General features: G+C 40.1%; 1 protein-coding gene across 1 annotated transcript in view; it reads left to right on the forward strand.

Moving 5' to 3' along the window:
- PTPRS (protein tyrosine phosphatase receptor type S) overlaps positions 1-19,283 on the forward strand; it is a 567,518-nt gene that overhangs the window by 282,548 nt on the left and 265,687 nt on the right. The window contains exons 7-10 of the mRNA XM_073563025.1: positions 13,394-13,663; positions 15,050-15,631; positions 17,373-17,506; positions 19,074-19,218. Coding sequence (XP_073419126.1) covers positions 13,394-13,663; positions 15,050-15,631; positions 17,373-17,506; positions 19,074-19,218 — 1,131 coding nt within the window. The remainder of the gene's footprint in view (positions 1-13,393; positions 13,664-15,049; positions 15,632-17,372; positions 17,507-19,073; positions 19,219-19,283) is intronic.

The raw sequence follows: 19,283 nt of genomic DNA on the forward strand, positions 1-19,283 counted from the left end.
GTTAGCACCTAGTAGCACCCCCTTTTGAAAGTATCCAAGCTTGTAAATGCTATTTGTAGCCAGCCTAGAGTCTTTTAATTCTTGTTTGAGGGATTGTTATCCATTCTTCCTTGGAAAATTCTTCCAGTTCTGTGAGATTCCTGGGTCTTGTATTCACTGCTCTTTTGAGGTCTAGTCACAGATTTTCAATAATGTTCAGATCAGGGGTATAACATCCCTTCCAGCATCATTGCATGGCTTCCCATCTCCCACCATGCAGATACACTGACTCACCAATCTGGGCCGTGCAGTGAGCTCTGCCTCCAGCTTGCTGCTATGTGCATACTTCCTGGCTGTATGCTTAGGGCGGCACTGCCTGCTCTTCCTGGTTTTTAAAGAGACAGTGTGTGCATTCCTAATATGTCCCCAGCCTATTACCAAGAGGCTTCTGGTACTTAAGGCATCTCCACCAATGGGAAAATGCCTGAGTATCTTGCTCTCTCAGTCTGTGTCCAACTACTGTGTTGCCAGGTCCTGTCCTTTTTCTACTCTTGTTTCTGTCACCCTGGGGACTGTATACCCAGGTCTGTACCTGTCTCGTTTCTGTCACCCTGGGGGCTGTATGCCCAGGTCCGTACCTGCATCCTACCTGTCTTGTTTCTGTCACCCTGGGGGCTGCATACCCAGGCCTGAATCCTGTTTCCTGAATTTATTCCTGTGTCTGACCTTGTCTGAACTAAGTCCTATCCCTAAATCTGTATCCTAGTCTGGAGTTTTCCCTACCCTGCTGTGTCTATCCTTGTTCCTACTCCTTAAACCTATCTCTATTCCGTTGTCTCTACACAACATTTGTGACCTTGTTGTACACTTGTTACTTCATTATAAGTACATTATAAGTACTTATGTGAATCTGTTTCTGTCTGCCTCTGCTCTGCAAATGCAGCTCTGCTCTGCACCTGCGGCTCTGCTTCTGCTCTTTACCTGCGGCTCTGCTCCCATGCCGCATCTGCGGCTCTTCTCCCGTTCCGCATCTGCGGCTCCTTGTTTGTCCTGTCTGAACTGGTTCCTATCAGTTCCCGTATTCGTCTCGAACCTGCCTATGTCCCAGTCCTTCCTGAAACTGTTCCTAGTCTGAACTGGATCTTACCCATCCCTGTTTCTCAGTCGTACCTGCCCATGACCCTGTCCTTCCCGAAAATATTCCTGCTCGTGCAGTCTAAACTGGGTTCTACCTGTCCCCATATCCCACTCGTACCTGCCAGTGTCCCAGTCCTTCCCAAAACAGTTTCTATCCTACCAGTCTGAACTGTGCCCGCCTTCCTGCCAGAGTGTCAGCCGTGCCCACCTGCCTGCCAGAGTGTCAGCCATTCCCCGCCTTTACATCACCTTTGCCTGCTAGTTCTTGCCAGTCTATACATCAGCAATCTACAGTACTCTCCTGCACCTGTCGTTACAGTGTCCTGTCCCCCTGTGGGGTCAGCTGGTACTGCTAGACACTGCCCTGGAGTGGTACCTGGCAGCTACCTGCTGCACAAGCCTGACCTCACCACTAGACGCTCCAGTGAACATCAAGATAGCTGATTAGTCACCCCCCTCCAGGGTAAGTCTGGTTTGTGGCACAGTAGGGCCACAATCCTCGCTCATGCCATCCAGTCTGGGTGCGAGAGTTACAAGGGGACTGTGAGGGCCATTGTAAATCATTCAGCTTGCACCTTTTGAGGTAGTCTATTGTGGATTTTGACGTGTTTATAGGATAGTCATACATTTGTAAAAGCCATCTTTTGAACTTCAGCTTTTTTACAGATGGTTTGCATTAAGAATTTGTTGAAATTTAATTGAATCCATTCTTCTTTCTATCCATGAAATGTTCCACGTGCCTTTGGCTGCAACACAACTCCAAAGCATGATTGTTCCACCCCCGTGCTTATTGGTTGGCGAGATGTTCTTTCCTGAATTGCAGTGCCCTTTTTTCTCCACACATACAGTGGGGAAAAAAAGTATTTAGTCAGTCAGCAATAGTGCAAGTTCCACCACTTAAAAAGATGAGAGGCGTCTGTAATTTACATCATAGGTAGACCTAAACTATGGGAGACAAACTGAGAAAAAAAAATCCAGAAAATCACATTGTCTGTTTTTTTTTCATTTTATTTGCATATTATGGTGGAAAATAAGTATTTGGTCAGAAACAAGCAATGAAGATTTCTGGCTCTCACAGACCTGTAACTTCTTCTTTAAGAGTCTCCTCTTTCCTCCACTCATTACCTGTAGTAATGGCACCTGTTCAAACTTGTTATCAGTATAAAAAGACACCTGTGCACACCCTCAAACAGTCTGACTCCAAACTCCACTATGGTGAAGACCAAAGAGCTGTCAAAGGACACCAGAAACAAAATTGTAGCCCTGCACCAGGCTGGGAAGACTGAATCTGCAATAGCCAACCAGCTTGGAGTGAAGAAATCAACTGTGGGAGCAATAATTAGAAAATGGAAGACATACAAGACCACTGATAATCTCCCTCGATCTGGTGCTCCACGCAAAATCCCACCCCGTGGGGTCAGAATGATCACAAGAACGGTGAGCAAAAATCCCAGAACCACGCGGGGGGACCTAGTGAATGAACTGCAGAGAGCTGGGACCAATGTAACAAGGCCTACCATAAGTAACACACTACGCCACCATGGACTCAGATCCTGCAGTGCCAGACGTGTCCCACTGCTTAAGCCTGTACATGTCCGGGCCCGTCTGAAGTTTGCTAGAGAGCATTTGGATGATCCAGAGGAGTTTTGGGAGAATGTCCTATGGTCTGATGAAGCCAAACTGGAACTGTTTGGTAGAAACACATCTTGTCGTGTTTGGAGGAAAAAGAATACTGAGTTGCATCCATCAAACACCATACCTACTGTAAAGCATGGTGGTGGAAACATCATGCTTTGGGGCTGTTTCTCTGCAAAGGGGCCAGGACGACTGATCCGGGTACATGAAAGAATGAATGGGGCCATGTATCGTGAGATTTTGAGTGCAAACCTCCTTCCATCAGCAAGGGCATTGAAGATGAACGTGGCTGGGTCTTTCAACATGACAATGATCCAAAGCACACCGCCAGGGCAACGAAGGAGTGGCTTCGTAATAAGCATTTCAAGGTCCTGGAGTGGCCTAGCCAGTCTCCAGATCTCAACCCTATAGAAAACCTTTGGAGGGAGTTGAAAGTCCGTGTTGCCAAGCGAAAAGCCAAAAACATCACTTCTCTAGAGGAGATCTGCATGGAGGAATGGGCCAACATACCAACAACAGTGTGTGGCAACCTTGTGAAGACTTACAGAAAACGTTTGACCTCTGTCATTGCCAACAAAGGATATATCACAAAGTATTGAGATGAAATTTTGTTTCTGACCAAATACTTATTTTCCACCATAATATGCAAATAAAATGAAAAAAAAACAGACAATGTGATTTTCTGGATTTTTTTTTCTCAGTTTGTCTCCCATAGTTGAGGTCTACCTATGATGTAAATTACAGATGCCTCTCATCTTTTTAAGTGGTGGAACTTGCACTATTGCTGACTGACTAAATCCTTTTTTTCCCCACTGTACCTTTAATCATTGCAGCCAAAGAGGTCTATTTTAACCATATCGATCCACAGGGCTTGTTTACAACATGTATTGGGCTTGTTTAGATGTTCTTTTGTATACTTCTGATGCTGGTGAGGATGCAGGAAAGATATTCTTCGGATGACTCTTCCATGAAGGCCATACTTGTGCAGGTATCTCTAAACAGTAGAACAATGTGCCACAACTCCAGAGACTACTAAATCTTTCTGAAGGTTTTTTGCAGTCAAGTGGGGGTTCTGAATAGCCTCTCTAGCAATCCTACAAGCAGCTCTCATTGAAATTTTGCTTGGTCTTCCAGACTTTATCTTGACCTTCACTGTTTCTGTTAACTGCCATTTCTTAATTACATTTCAAACTAAGGAAAGGGCAACTTGAAATCACTTTGCTATCTAATTATAGCCTTTTCCTGCTTAGTGGGCCTTCACCATTTTCATATTCAAAGTGCTAGGCAGCTGCTTAGAAGAACCCATGGCTGCTGTTTTTTGGCACAAGGTTAGAGGAATAATTTGCATCACCTGGCCTTTCCGAACTATGATAGTGAATATATGTAGTTTTTTGCTTAAAATACAAAGGAAGTGTGTCATCTTTGACTTTGGACCTTTTAGAGATAAAGTTATATTCAACTTGCTTAATTGTTCACCATAACAGTAATTATGACCAAGGGTACACAAACTTTTACATGCCACGGTGTGCATATCTATATAGATAGTCATGGCTGAAAGTGTTAGCACCCTTGAAATTGTTCCAGAAAATGAAGTATTTCTCCCCAAAAATTATTGCTATTACACATGTTTTGTTATACACATGCTTATTTCCTTTTGTGTGTATTGGGACAACACACAAAAAAACAGAAAAAAAGGCAAATTAGACTTAATTTCACATAAAACCCCAAAAATGAGCCAGACAAAATTGTTGGCACCCTCATTGCTGGCAACTTCAGAACTCTCCAGTGCTTTGTTTCCATCCATCTCTGGGTTCTTTTTGAAGTATGTTTGGGGTCATTGTCCTACTGCAAGACCCATGACCTAGAGCGCAAATCCAGCTTTCTGACACTTTGGTAATGTTCAGATTTCATGATGCCATGCACACAGTCAAGGCACCCAGTGCCAGAAGCAGCAAAACAACACAAAAACATATTTGAACCTCCACTAGAAGTACAAGGATGTGCTTTACCAAAAAGCTGTTTCTTGGTCTCATCTGTCCACAAGAAGCTTTCCCAGAATGATTTTCGCTTTCTCACATACATTTTCACAAAATGCAGCCTAACTTTTTTATGTATCTGTGTCAGCAATGGGGTCCTCCAGAGTCTCCTATCATAGCGTTTCATTTCATTCAAATGTTGATGGATAGTTTGCTCTGACACTGATGCACCCTGAGCCTGCAGGACAGCTTGAATTTCTTTGGAACTTGATTGGGGCTGCTCATCCATCATCCGGGCTATCCTGCGTTGCAACCTTTCATCAATTTTTCTGTACGTTCTGCATCCAGGTAGATTAGATACAGCACCATGGGTTGTAAACGTCTTGATTATGTTTTGCACCATAGACAAAGGAACATCAAGTTCTCTGGAGATGGACTTGTAACCTTGAGATTGTTGATATTTTTCAACAATTTTGCATTTCAAGTCCTCAGACAGTTCACTTCTTTCTGTTATACCATGCTTTCGGTGACACACACAGACTCAGAATGCAAAGATTGAGTCTACTTCTCCCCTTTTTATCTGGTTTTAAGTGTGATTTTCATATTGCCTACACCTATTGCATGCCACAGGGGAGTTTGACCAAGCATCACATTGCTTGAAACAAAGTTGTTAACCCATAATTTTGGAAAGGTGCCAACAATTTTATGCTGACCATTTTAGGGGTTTTGTGTGAAATTATGTCCTATTTACCTTTTTTCTCAATTTTTTGTTGTTGTTGTTTCAATATAAAAAAGGAAAAGAAAACGTATAACAAAATGTGTAATTGCAATAATTTTCTGGGAGAAATACCGGACTTTATTTTCTGGAACAATTTCAAAGGTATCAACACTTTTGGCCATGACAGTACATACAAAAATATATACATACATACATACCACTCCTCAGCAATAAAATTGCAACAACAACAAGGAATAGTCATGGAATTAGGGAATCACAGGATAGCTGGACATGTTAAAGATATGCAAATGATGAACAAAGTAGAAACAACATTTTTTAAACATCTAAATGTATTCAGTTTCATGTATACACGCTTTTAACACAATTTGGCTGCTCTGAAAGAGGTTATTAATGGTTTTCTGAAGAATATTCTGCCACGCTAAATGCACTTGTCCCCCAAATCATTAATTTGCAATTACTAGTAACTGACTTGCTAGAGTTGCTTAATGGGAGACAAGTCTGGACACTTTGCAGGCAATGGAAGCACATTTCGGCAATGCAGGCTGCTCACCAGCAATGCAGGCTGGCCAAAAATCAGGTTGCATGATTAATATTTTTTTCCACTAAAAAATGTATGTAATGCCAAGCTGTTGGTGTACTTGGTATGAAGACTGATTTGGTTATTGAACCAGTGGTATGGCTATTTTTCATAAGTGTCTCCAATTGTACATTCCATCAAGAACATCTGGGATACTGGTGGATGTCATTTGCAAATGGAACTACTATCAGCAGATCTTTGATGATTTGCATGCCTAAGTGCATTCATCGTGGCAAAACATTCCTCAGACAACCATTAATAATGTGATTGCTAGCATGGCAAGGTTTGCAAGTGTAGCACTCCTACTCGATGCTGAACAAATCAATTTTCTGAAAATTTTATTTCTATTTTGTCATCATTTGCATATTAACATGTTTATCTTTCTTGTGATGATCATAAATCCATGACCTTTGCTTTTCGGTGTTGCAATTTCATTTTTAAAGGTGCTATCCGGTCCAAATCGATAAGGCTGCAGTCACTTTGTGACTGCAGACTTATGAATTCCTCCCAGTGCACGCACGGTGCGCTGCAGGGATTCACCGGCTTCAGAGCTGGGACCAGAGGGTAAGTATGTTTTATATATACTCATGGCCAGTGTTGCTCCCTACACTTGTATACGCTGGAGGAATTTATAAGTCTGCAGTCATATAGTGACTGCAGACTTACGGTTTGGACTGGACAACCCCTTTTATGAGTGTGTGTGTGTGTATGTATGTATGTGTATATCTATATACAGATAGTGTGGTGAAAATAAGTATTTGATACACTGCCGATTTTGCCACCGAAAAAGAATGGAGAGATCTGTAATTTTTTTGTGGATCCACTGTGAGAGATAGGGTCTAGAAATAAAAAAAACAGAAAATCACATTGTACAATTTTTAAATAATTAAATTGCATTTTATTGCATGAAATAAGTATTTGATCACCTACCAACCAGTAAAAATTCTGGATCTCACAGACCAGTTAGTTTTTCTTTAAGAAGCCCTCCTACTCTGTACTCATTACCTGGATTAATTGCACCTGTTTGAACTTGTAACCTGTATAAAAGATACCTGTCCACACACTCACTCACACTCCAACCTGTACACCTTGGTCAAGATCAAAGGGCTGTCTAAGGACACCAGGGACAAAATTTTAGACCTGCAAAAGGCTTAAATGGGCAACAGAACAATAGGTAAGCAGTTTAGTGAGACGGCAGCAACTGTTGGCACAATTAATAGAAAATGGAAGAAACACAAGATGACTGTCAATTTTCCTCGATCTGGGGCTCCATACAAGATTTCTTCTCTTGGAGTAAGGATGTTTCTGAGAAAGGTCCAGAAGCAGCCCATAACTACATGGAAGGACCTTGTCAATGACTTGATGAGAGCTGGGTCCACAGTCTCAAACATTATCATTGGTAACATGTTACGCCGTCATGGATTAAAATCCTGCAGGGCATGCAAGGTCCCCCTGCTAACGCCAGCACATATAAATTCTTGCTTAAAGTTCATCAGTGACCATCTGGATAATCCAAAATAGAACTTTTTGGTGTCAACTCCACTCGGCGTGTTTGGAGGAAGAAAAAGGATGAGTAGAACCCCAAGAACACCATTCCAACCATGAATCATAGTGGCAGAAACACCATACTTTGAGGGATGCGTTTCTGCAAAAGGGACAGATCGACTGCGCCGTATTGAAGGGAAGGATGGATGTAGTCAGGTATTGCAAGATTTTGGCAAACACCTTTTCAGTAAGAGCATTGAAGATGGGTTTTCCAGCTTGACAATGACCGGAAACACACAGCCAGGACAACTAAGGAGTGGCTCTGTAACAAGCATTTCAAGGTCCTGGAGTGGCCTACCCAATCTCCAAACCTGAACCCAATCTTTGGTGGGAGCTGAAACTATGTTGCCCACTGACAGCCCCGAAACCTTAAAGATCTGGAGAAGATCTGTATGGAGGAGTGGGCCAAAATCCCTGCTGCTGTATGTGCAAACTTGGTCAAGGACTGCAGGATATGTCCGACCTATATAATTGCAAACAAAATTTTTTGTACCGAATATTAAGTTCCGTTTTTCTATCGTATCAAATACTTATTTCATGATATAAATGCAAATTAATTATGCAAAACTCATACAATGTGATTTTCTGGATTTTTTTTTTAGATTCTGCATCTCACAATGGAAGTGTGCCTACGATAAACATTACAGACCTCTCCATTTTTTGCAGGTTGGAAAACTTGCAAAATTGGGAGTGTATCAAGTACTTGTTTTCCTGTGGGTATGTGATATATATATATATATATATATACTGCTCAAAAAATAAAGGGAACATTTAAACAACACAATGTACTAGGATGTGTTCCCTTTATTTTTTTGAGCAGTATATATACATATATATATACTGTATATATATATTATTTATTTTTGGTGGGTGAAATAAGTATTGAACATTAACATGGAATTCTCACCGGATGTCGGTAACAATCCATCCAATCCACGCAGGCAAATAAATGAAACCATAGATATCAACTTAATTTATGTGTAATAATGAAAAATGAGACAGGGAAGAAGTATTGAACATGCTTTGTTGGTGATTACTGCTTCAAGTCTCCTCTATGGAGAAACTAGTCGCATGCATTGCTCAGGCGTGATTTTACCTATTCTTCCACATAATCATTCTTCAAATCCTGAAGGTTTTGTGGGCTCTTATGAACTCTGACCTTTAGGTCTTTCCATAAATGTTCTATTGGATTCAGGTCAGATGACTGGCTGGGCCATTCTAGCAGCGTTATTTTCTGTCTCCGAAATCAGTTGACAGATTCCTTGGTGTTTGTTTGGAATTACTGCCTTGCTGAAATGTCCACCTTCATTTCATCTTCATCGTCCTAATACATGGCAGCAAATTTTTATCAAGACTGTCTAGGTACATTTGTCCTTTCATCCTTCCTTCAATTATATGACGTTCCCTAGTGCCACTTGCTGATAAACAGCCCCACACCATGATGGTCCCACCTCCAAGATTTACTTGTTGGTATGGTGTTCTTGGGGTTATATGCAGTGCCTTTTGGCCACCAAAAATCGTGATCTCCTCGAACCAAACAATATTTTCCCAGTATTTCACACTTGAGCATACTTTTTATTCAGCAATGGTGACTTACATGGTGAGAGTACAGGCCATGGAGGTTGAGTGCATTACTTATTGTTTTATTTGAAACAATTGTACCTGCTGATTCCAGGTCTTCCTGTAGCTCTCCAAAGGTGGTCCTTGGCTCTTGGACAAATCTTCTTATAATTATTTTCACTCCACTTTCTGAAATCTTGTTGGAGCACCTGGTCATGGCCAGTTTATGGTGTAACTATGTTCTTTCCACTTCAGTATTATGGCCAAGAGTGCTGACTGGAACCTTCTGGTTTTTTTTAGAAAGTCTTCTATATGCAATGCCATCAGTATGTTTTGCAACAATTATGCAAAATTCTTGAGACAGCTCACTGGTTTTAACCATTATTAGAATGTTCCTTTTGTGGCACCTTGGTAATGAGACACCTTTTTATAGACCATGAGTTGAACCAGCTGTTATTATTTTCACATAATTGCATGATTGTTTTCTAATTACTGATATATTTCAGCTGGTGTCATGACTTTCCATGGCTTTTCATACCTATTTTTCAATAGTGTTCAATACTTTTTCACTTCCTCATTTCACATTATTACAGAAAACTTAATTTATGGATCATTATGGTTTGATTTATTTGCCTGTGTGGATTGGGTGAGTGGGTGGATGGGTTGTTACAGACATTTTGTGAGAATTTCATTACCAATGAAAAGTTTTGGCAAATCTGTAAATGCATTGGTTTTCCTTGTTCTTATTGTTCTTATTGGAATGAACACATTATAAATTCAGACTTAAGGAACCAAAAGCTTGAAGGAAGGCTTATGGATGCAAGGAGTAAAAAAAGTGAGTGAAACAAACCAGAATATGCGTCAAACCTTAGATTCCTCCATTTTACTCTGATGACAGCTTTTATACCCCCTTTTACTCTGATGAAAGCTTTCACACCCCCTTTGCATTCTCTCAAGCAGCTTCATCGAATAATCACCAAAAATATCTACCAATTAACAGGTATGCCTCATGACGGATTTATGTGTGGAATCAACTGCTTCCAGAATGTGTTTGAGACCATCAGGTGTATTTTTCGGAGAGTGTGCTGAGCCCTATTTCATAACTCATCTAAACCAGAATATGGCAAGAACCTTTTAACTAAATAAAGAGAAACGACAGTTCATCTTTACTTAAAAATATGAGTCAGTAAGTCTTAAAAATTGCTAGGACCTTGAAGGTGTCCTCAAGTGCAGTCATGAAAACAATCAATCGCTCTCATAAGGACTGCCTCAGGAAGGGATTACCAATAATTAATTCTGCTGTTGAATATAAGTTCATCAGAGTTACCAGCCCTCATCAGATAACAGCCCTCATAAATGATGCATAGACATTAAGTAGCATACACATCTTAACATCAACTATCCAAAGAAGGATACAAGAAGCAGGCTTTAATGGTTGAATTTCTGCAAAGAAGCCATTACTGAGTTTAACGATTCCACCCCCTCAGGGTGGCATAGGATGCCATAATTGACAGCTCAGTCATCCAGTCTGGTGCAGGGATGCGCTGAACTGTCTGTTCAGTGATTGACCGCTCCAATCTTGGTCTGGGAGGTGCTGAGCTCCCTTCAGGTGCTCCCTGTCCCAGTGATTACTTAGTTACTTAACTGAGTTGTCGACCCAGATACCAGCCAGTCGTAGCTTTCAGCTCTGTGTGACTTCTTCCTCTGTGCCTTGTTCTCAGCATTCTGACTTTCTGATACTTTGTTTCTGGACCCTGGACTTTCCTATTGACTTCCCATTTGTATTACCTTTTTTATTTAGATCCTCTATCTTCCTGTTATTTTGACCTCGGACCGTTACCTGACTACGCCTTTGTCTCTTCCCTCTGTTTATAACGTACCCTCCTGGCTATTGACCTCGGGACTCCTTGACTATCCCGACTCACAACTTGTCCATGAAAAGTGACTGAGCATCACACTGAGGATCACAAATGAGAAGAAGAGACTTGCTTCGGCTATGCAACACAAGAAATGAAGGTCTGATCAATGGACATCTGTACTATGGAGTGATAAGATAAAATGTGAGATTTTTAGTACCAACCACCATGTCTTTTTGAAATTAGGAAGAGTGAGTTACTGGTTTCTACATGTGTGAGACACACCATGAATCATGACTTGGGAGGTGTGATGCTGTGGTGGTGCTTTGCTGCTGACACTATTGGTGATTAAATCCAAATTCAAGGCACACTTGTCCCGCATGGCTACCACAACATCCTGAAACGACATGTTCTCATCTGGTTTGCACTTAGTGGATCCATCATTTGTATTGCAACAGGATAATGATCCCAAACACACCTCCAGACTATGTAAGGGCTATAGGGAAGGGATTGAGTACTGCGTCAGATGACAAGATCTTCACAGTCATCTGACATTAAGCCAATTCAGATGATTTGGGATGAGTAGGATTGCAGAGTGAAGACAAAGCTGCCACCAGTGATTAGCACCTTTGGGAACTCCTTCAATACAGCTGGAAAGCAATTCTACTTGACAACTTGATGAATCTGCTTGAGAAAATGCCAAAAGAGTGTAAATCTGTCATGACTGCAGAAGGGGGGTTCTTTGAGCAACCTAAGGTTTAACACAAAAGGATCAGGAGATAGTCACTATGTGTTAAGAAAAGGCGAATACTTACAATTAGAGTTGTCAGACTATGGAATGCTTTACAACAAGAGGTAGTAATGGGAGACAGTATAGCAGCATTTAAAAAATAGCTAGATTATTATCTCAAAACAAATGGGATTGTAGGTTATAGATAATGGAGAAACATTGAACTTCATGGACCTATGTCTTTTTTCACCCTTTATAATTGTGAAAAATATTCTATTTTGTGTCACACGTTTCTTACTTATTGTTTCCATCTGTGTTCCTTTGTGGTTTTGCCATCATTAGTCTGAATCTACAATGTGCACATTTCAGTAAAAATAAGGAAAATCATTGCCTGAACAGGTGTGTCCAAACTTTTGCCCAGTACTGTATATATCCACATATATATATAGTACTAGTCAAAAGTATATGTATGTGTATAAAAAATTTATGAAGCATTTTTTTTCCTTTCCCCTAGTTAACTGAACTTGCATTTTTACTTTTCCTTTATAATGTGAGATTAAAACAAATTTATGATAAATTTATATATAAACGTATATATTTCCATCGATTTTTCAAAAACTTTGCTTAAGATATTACCAAGAACAGAGTCACTGAAACTGGGGCTGCCTCAACCCCTTGATCCATGTTCTAATTTGTGAGGTCTGAAAACTGCATCCACCTATCAGCAAGGGGGATGCACAGAACATGTCACTGTTACTCTCAGCGTTAAGTCCATCACTTTGTTTTACTGCAAATAATCCGTTTACTATCTCACCAGGGCTGGAGGGTTCATGTTAAACACATTAAGTAACATATTGTGTAATTAACAATTTTAAGTGGGTTCTCTGCCCTTAATCCCCTGATGCCTTTTTCTACACCCAATATTATTGCGGGCATTTGCTAGTTGCCCTTATGTTATATTCCTCTGCATTTTCTGTCTTCCCCTTCCCTTTTTGTCTTTTCTCCCTTTTGTTTGTTTTGTTTTTGTTTTTTTATTTTTATTTACTTTTTTATCAATTTTATACCTCTTTTGCATGATGTTTGTGTTTCTGAGAGCTGCATTTATCGATGAAACCGTGTCAGATTTCTAAAGAGGCTTCGTTAGGGTTTTTACACCCCAAAACCACAAAAATTTCATTAGAGTTTCTCATCTCTGCTGCTGGTATGCGGTGCATCAAAAATAGATATACATTTCTACCATATTATATGATATTTGTGATTAAAGTCGATTGGTCGATTGGCTATGTAGACATATGAGAGGCATCTTTCATAGCCAACAACAGTTTCCTTGGACAGAGTTATCCAGGCTATATTACTCCTAAAGAGCTTATATTTCTAGAAAAAAGACACATAAGTTTAATTTGGATTACACCCCGGTATCTGTTGTTAAAGATGAGAAATTGCTAATAAATTTTTGTGTATTATCTGTGCTGTGATGGGTGTACTCCTGATCTATGAACCCTTTTGCTATGAATTATGGCTTAATGTTTCTATATTCTCACTTTTTGTTTGTGAAGTAAGTTTTTATTTTAAAGTCTTTTTATACATTTTTTTATTTCTAAATTACATAGTGCCCATTTAAGTCAGTATTTTTCTGTATCCTTGTTGATTTACCTGCAGTTCGTCGCGTCGCTCCCCGCTTCTCCATTGTTCCTTTAAGCCACGAAATTATGCCAGGAGGTAATGTAAATATAACTTGTGTTGCGGTTGGTTCTCCTATGCCGTATGTGAAGTGGATGATGGGTGCTGAAGACCTTACCCCAGAAGATGACATGCCTGTGGGGCGTAATGTTCTGGAACTTACCAATGTGAAGGAGTCTGCTAATTACACTTGCGTCGCCATGTCAAGTCTTGGGGTTATCGAGTCTGTAGCCCAAATCACAGTGAAATGTAAGTATTGTTTTCCTTAGATATTGCTGTAAATATTCACATTAAGGCTGCAAGCAACGATCAGGGTTTGAATTGAATCTAGTTTACAAGAATTCCCAGATCTGCTTGTTTTGTTTCTTCTTCCAGTACAGCCATGAAAGCACATAAACCTAAAAATAAGCACAGCTCAAGAATGACCAATTCTGACTGAAGATGTGTAATCTATGGATGTCTGTGTCTTGAACACTAAGGGGTCGATTCATTGGGACTTGCGTTTCGTCTTAATGAATTAACGCTTTAGGAGTAGGTTGCGCAAAATTTATTGAAAGGCGCAGGCTACTTAAAGGGAACCTGTCAGCAGGATTGCGCACAGTAACCTACAGACAGTGTCAGGTCGAAGCCGTTATACTGATTAATTAAAAAGATACCTGAGTTGATGAAATCTGTCTTGTGGTTGTTGCCTAATCTGTATTTTCAGTTTTGAGTTAAAGAGATTCCCGTGCTCTGGGGCGGCCTGTGGGGGGTCTTCATGTGGTGCTCTGATTAGCTACTCAGAATGCAGTCTGTTGACCTGCCCCCCAGTTTACAATGCCTTACAAAAGTATTCGGCCCCCTGGAACTTTTCATCCTTTTCCCACATATCATGCTTCAAACATAAAGATACCAAATGTAAATTTTTGGTGAAGAATCAACAACAAGTGGAACACAATTGTGCTGAAGTTGAACGAAATTTATTGGTTATTTTAAATTTTTGTGGAAATTTAAAAACTGAAAAGTGGGGCGTGCAATATTATTCGGCCCCTTTAACTCAACACTTTGTTGCGCCACCTTTTGCTGCGATTACAGCTGCAAGTTGCTTGGGGTATGTCTCTGTCAGTTTTGTACATCGAGAAACTGAAATTCTTGCCCATTCTTCCTTGGCAAACAGCTCGAGCTCATTGAGGTTTGATGGAAATCGTTTGTGAACAGCAGTTTTCAGCTCTTTCCACAGATTCTCGATTGGATTCAGGTCTGGACTTTGACTTAGCCATTCTAACACCTGGATAACACCTGAACTGAAAACTGAAAATAAAGATTAAACAACAACCACAAGACGGATTTCATCACCAGGTATCATTGTAATCAGCATAACGGCGCCGACCTGACACTGTCTGTAGGTTACTGTGCACAATCCTGCTGACAGGTTCCCTTTAAGGAATCATGGCTTAAGATTATGACTAAACACTGGACATGTTACAGATTTTTTTAGCTTGGCATTACTTTTCAGCCACCTGAACTTTTAGGTTTGTTTGTGTTTATATGAGTAAAATAATATATGTAATACTTTGTGGTCTTTATAATGTAACTTTTTTGTTATGTATCTAGTGATTTGATTATTTCATGTTTTTCTTCCCCCTAATATCTCAGCCCTTCCCAAGGCACCTGGAGCTCCTGTAGTAACGGAAACCACTGCTACAAGCATAACAATCACATGGGATTCAGGAAATCCTGATCCTGTTTCTTACTACGTAATCGAGTATAAGTCAAAAACGCAGGATGGACCATATCAAATCAAAGAGGACATCACTACTACAAGATACAGCATTGGAGGCTTAAGCCCTAACTCTGAATATGAAATTTGGGTATCAGCAGTAAACTCTATTGGCCAAGGACCACCTAGTGAGCCTGTTGTAACACGTACAGGGGAACAGGCACCTGCTAGTGCACCACGAAATGTACAAGCTCGAATGCTTACTTCCACTACTATGATCATTCAGTGGGAGGAACCTGTGGAGCCTAATGGCCAAATAAGAGGTTATCGTGTTTACTACACTATGGAGCCTGACCAGCCAGTCAGTAACTGGCTAAAATATAATGTGGATGACAATCTATTGACTACCATAGGAAACCTGTTAGAACATGAAACTTACACCGTCAGAGTATTGGCTTTTACTTCAGTGGGAGATGGTCCACTCTCTGATCCAATACAAGTAAAAACACAGCAAGGAGGTAAGCTGTTACTTCACAGCCCAGATCAAATTGAAAAAGTCCTGTATTCTACAATAGTAGAATAGGTGTTTTCATATGTTCTTTTTTCCAGTATATTCTTCAGTAAGTGTTTGCCAATAAACAGAAATGAGTAATCCTAAGGAAGCGGGTCCAATAGTCACAATATCCAAAAACTTACCAAAACCATAGTCATAAAGTGTAAACAACTGGATGCTGTTTACCTCTAACTGTCAGCTCTATGTCCCATAGAATGTAATGCGTTCCACGGATGTTTAATGAAAAGCAAAAGAGGCAATTGTAAATTTGTGAACACTTCTACTTTAACATAAAAGTGTCTGAAGCCCTTTAGAAACATATACAAGTTTTTTGATCTATTCCATTTAGATCAGACTTAAACAGAATCTGTCATGGTGAAAATACTGTCTGATTTATGGGCAGGATGTTAAAGAGCTGGAGGAGCAGGTCAGATTGATATACATTTTGTGCCAAAAATTTCAGTAATCTTTCATTTTATTTAATGAAATCTCTGGTGTTTGTACACACAAGAGTCCAGTGGTCTGTACTATTCAGTGACTGACAGTCTTCCCTGTATGACTGCGCATGCAGAGATAGCTGTTAGTCACTAGTATAACTGCCCGCTGCACTCATATGCATACAAGCACCAGGGGTTTCAATTATTAAAATAAAAGTTATTACTGAATCTTTTTTGACAAACTGGCAGGTGTACGTTGCTGGCGTAATTTTCGCCACCTTTGTATCATAAATTACAATGAATTTGTCGAGCAGGCTTCACCACACTTAAACCAACCCCAGCCCAGTTCATTTTGGCAGAGCTGGCCAGCGTTGCGTAAAATCACGGAAAGTTGCTAAACTTTTATGCAACTTTGAGTTGCACAACAATTTTGTAAAATTTTAAGGAGAATTACACCAAAATTGTGGCAAAAATATTTTGATGAATCAGGGCCTATTAGCTTCACAAACATGTAGAAAACCCTGAAGGTTAGGAAACAGTAGGAGCCCCTATACACTCCACCATACAGTTTTAGCCCCCATACACATTAGGTAGCTGTTGGCTGAACCATTGTTAAGTGTCAGCAGTTGGAAATCCGATGTGCCAGACCCTACTTTCACTGACATCATCGGTGAGGTTGGGGGGTGTAGTTGGCGATTGCACCGATGTCAACAGCTTTGCCCGACTTTAGTCTAATGTGTATGGGTGGCCTTTGGTGTAGATAAAATATTTTATGATGTATGCTATGATAGGGTTTTATGAGGTCATTTATACAATTTGGCTGTATTGTGGTTGATGGACCACATATCTGTGAAATCACAATCAGCCTTCAGATGGTCGTTCATGCTGGAAAAACAAAGGAAAAAATGCTGCTGTGTTTTTCCTAATTACGCTATGTGGAAAACCATCCTTAATCTTGCTGAATGCAAACTTCTTGCAAATATGTAACCATATAGCAGATTTGGTCACTTGAGCACCCAAAATTGGCAAACTGGAACAATTGTGCAATCAGCTGACACAGCAGTCACATAATAGTGCGCAAAATAAGAAGACAAAAGCGTATAATACAGGACGTGTGCTTGTAAATCTCAGCACATCACACCAAGAAGTCCCTCCTTCATCAGTAAGAAAATGTCCACTTTGATTCTAGCATGATTATAACAAGAGAAATCGATCCCAGATAATCATTCTATAATGTGTATTTTGTCTTGTTCACTGAAATCTGAACAGTCCCAGGCCAGCCTATGAATTTCAGAGCTGAAGCCAAATCCGAAACCAGCATTAGCCTGACGTGGAGCCCCCCTCGTCAGGATAGCATTGTAAAATATGAGGTTTGTTACAAAGAAGGAGAGCGAGGAAATGAGGTAAGTGCATTTTTTTTAGATTACAAAAGGTATATTTTCATAGTATCTGTTGTGAAGGAAACCTACACTTTCAGTCTGCCCACACCCCATACTTTTATTATTTACTGAATCACGTGAAGATGTATCTTCTCTGTGCTTGGAGATGAAGTAAGGAGCATGAACATACATATTTATATGCATTTGATGAACAATCCAGGAATGGCCAATTTGATTTAGAGAAAACTGAATGAGCATTCTTGTAAATACTTGTAAGAGCTTGGTATACGTGAATACTAGTGCACTCCATTGCAAAAAGTTGTTTCCTATTAGAAAGTGGCTAATAAAGATAGAGCCTTGGTATGTAGCATTAGTGTGTGGCTCTCTTCAGTCTGCTGCTTGTTCCAAGTGCAAGAGAAACAGGAAAAGGTGAGGCAGCAGTAAGGCTTGGAAAGTGTATTATTAGCCCATCAGCTGCTTGGCACTTAATATCCATAGTAAAGAGAATCTGGGACACACGGCACAGCTACACCTATAGCGCCAGCTTGCTAGCCTTGATGTAGGAGCAATAAAAAGCGCTTATTAGGTGATGCTTAATCCACTAGAAAACAAATTCAAGATCAATGTAGTAAGAACAGATACCAGATAAGTGACTCTGGTATTTTCTGTAAAAAAAAAAAAGTCCATTTATAATGGAGAGGAGAAGATCATATCAGGGCTAGACATAGGCTCAGGATGTTGAACTTATATAGTCAGTAATTTTGATTATAGATGTGGCCCCTTTTCTATTGTCTTTACAGTTAGTATTGTTTCATAATCTTATCCTCCTATGACAAGGACAGCATGTTTCTATAGCAATAACAGCCACAATCACGAAAGTGCTCATTAATAAGCTCCCATACAGTAATAGCTACAACTATTGCTAACAGAGACAACTATAGTGCAGAGTGACAGCCATAGTGTCCATTATACCTAGCACTCTCACCTCCTTTCTGATGAGGCATGGCTCCTTTTCTGGCTTGAGAAGTGACCTATTAGTTGCCTGTACTAATCAATATGGTGCTTCACTCAGCATGTGACTAATTACTCCTATGTATCATAACTACAAGATTACTATTTTCCTTCTTCCACTGAGAACAATCAGCTGGCTAACATCGTACCAAAACCTTTTTCCTCTTTTAACCTCTCCTATACATATTAACAGAGAGGGTGGGTGTTGTAAAGAAGCCCTGAGTTGATAATGCATTGGTCAGCCTTGATCTGTATCACCGTACATGACGATTGGAATCGTATTGTACAAGTGTTCACATTTATATGCAAGTGTAAAAAATAGTCATCTGAATTAAAAATCAAATTGTTGCGTTAAACCCTTAAGAATTTTTTTTTCCATTTTTTTTTCCATTTCTACTGGAAACAGTAGACTTCTACATTCCTCTAGATGATTCTAATTAAATTGCTATTTTATGTCTATTTCCAGTGTATATGATGTTCTAGCACAGTGAGTAATATGTGTCTTGTTCTGCCTTGTGCTCCTCACTTCCACAATCGGTATACTTAGAGTAATGGTGTGTTGACGCTGTATCTTTAACAGATAAGAAAAACATTTGATCCCGCAACATCTTATTTAGTAGAAGGCCTAAAACCCAACACAGAGTATATATTTCGCCTCGCTGCTCGTTCTAATCAAGGTCAAGGTGCTTGGACCCTGGATGTTAAAGAGCGCACAATGCAGTCTAGTAAGTATCCTCTTTCGTTATCACTGTTGAAGTTGTGTTGAACGAGTAAAATCAAATGTTGTTTT

The sequence above is a fragment of the Dendrobates tinctorius genome, unplaced genomic scaffold (assembly GCF_039654945.1).
Source record: "Dendrobates tinctorius isolate UK_male_01 unplaced genomic scaffold, ASM3965494v1 ptg000377l, whole genome shotgun sequence".
Classification (NCBI taxonomy): Eukaryota; Metazoa; Chordata; class Amphibia; order Anura; family Dendrobatidae; genus Dendrobates; species Dendrobates tinctorius.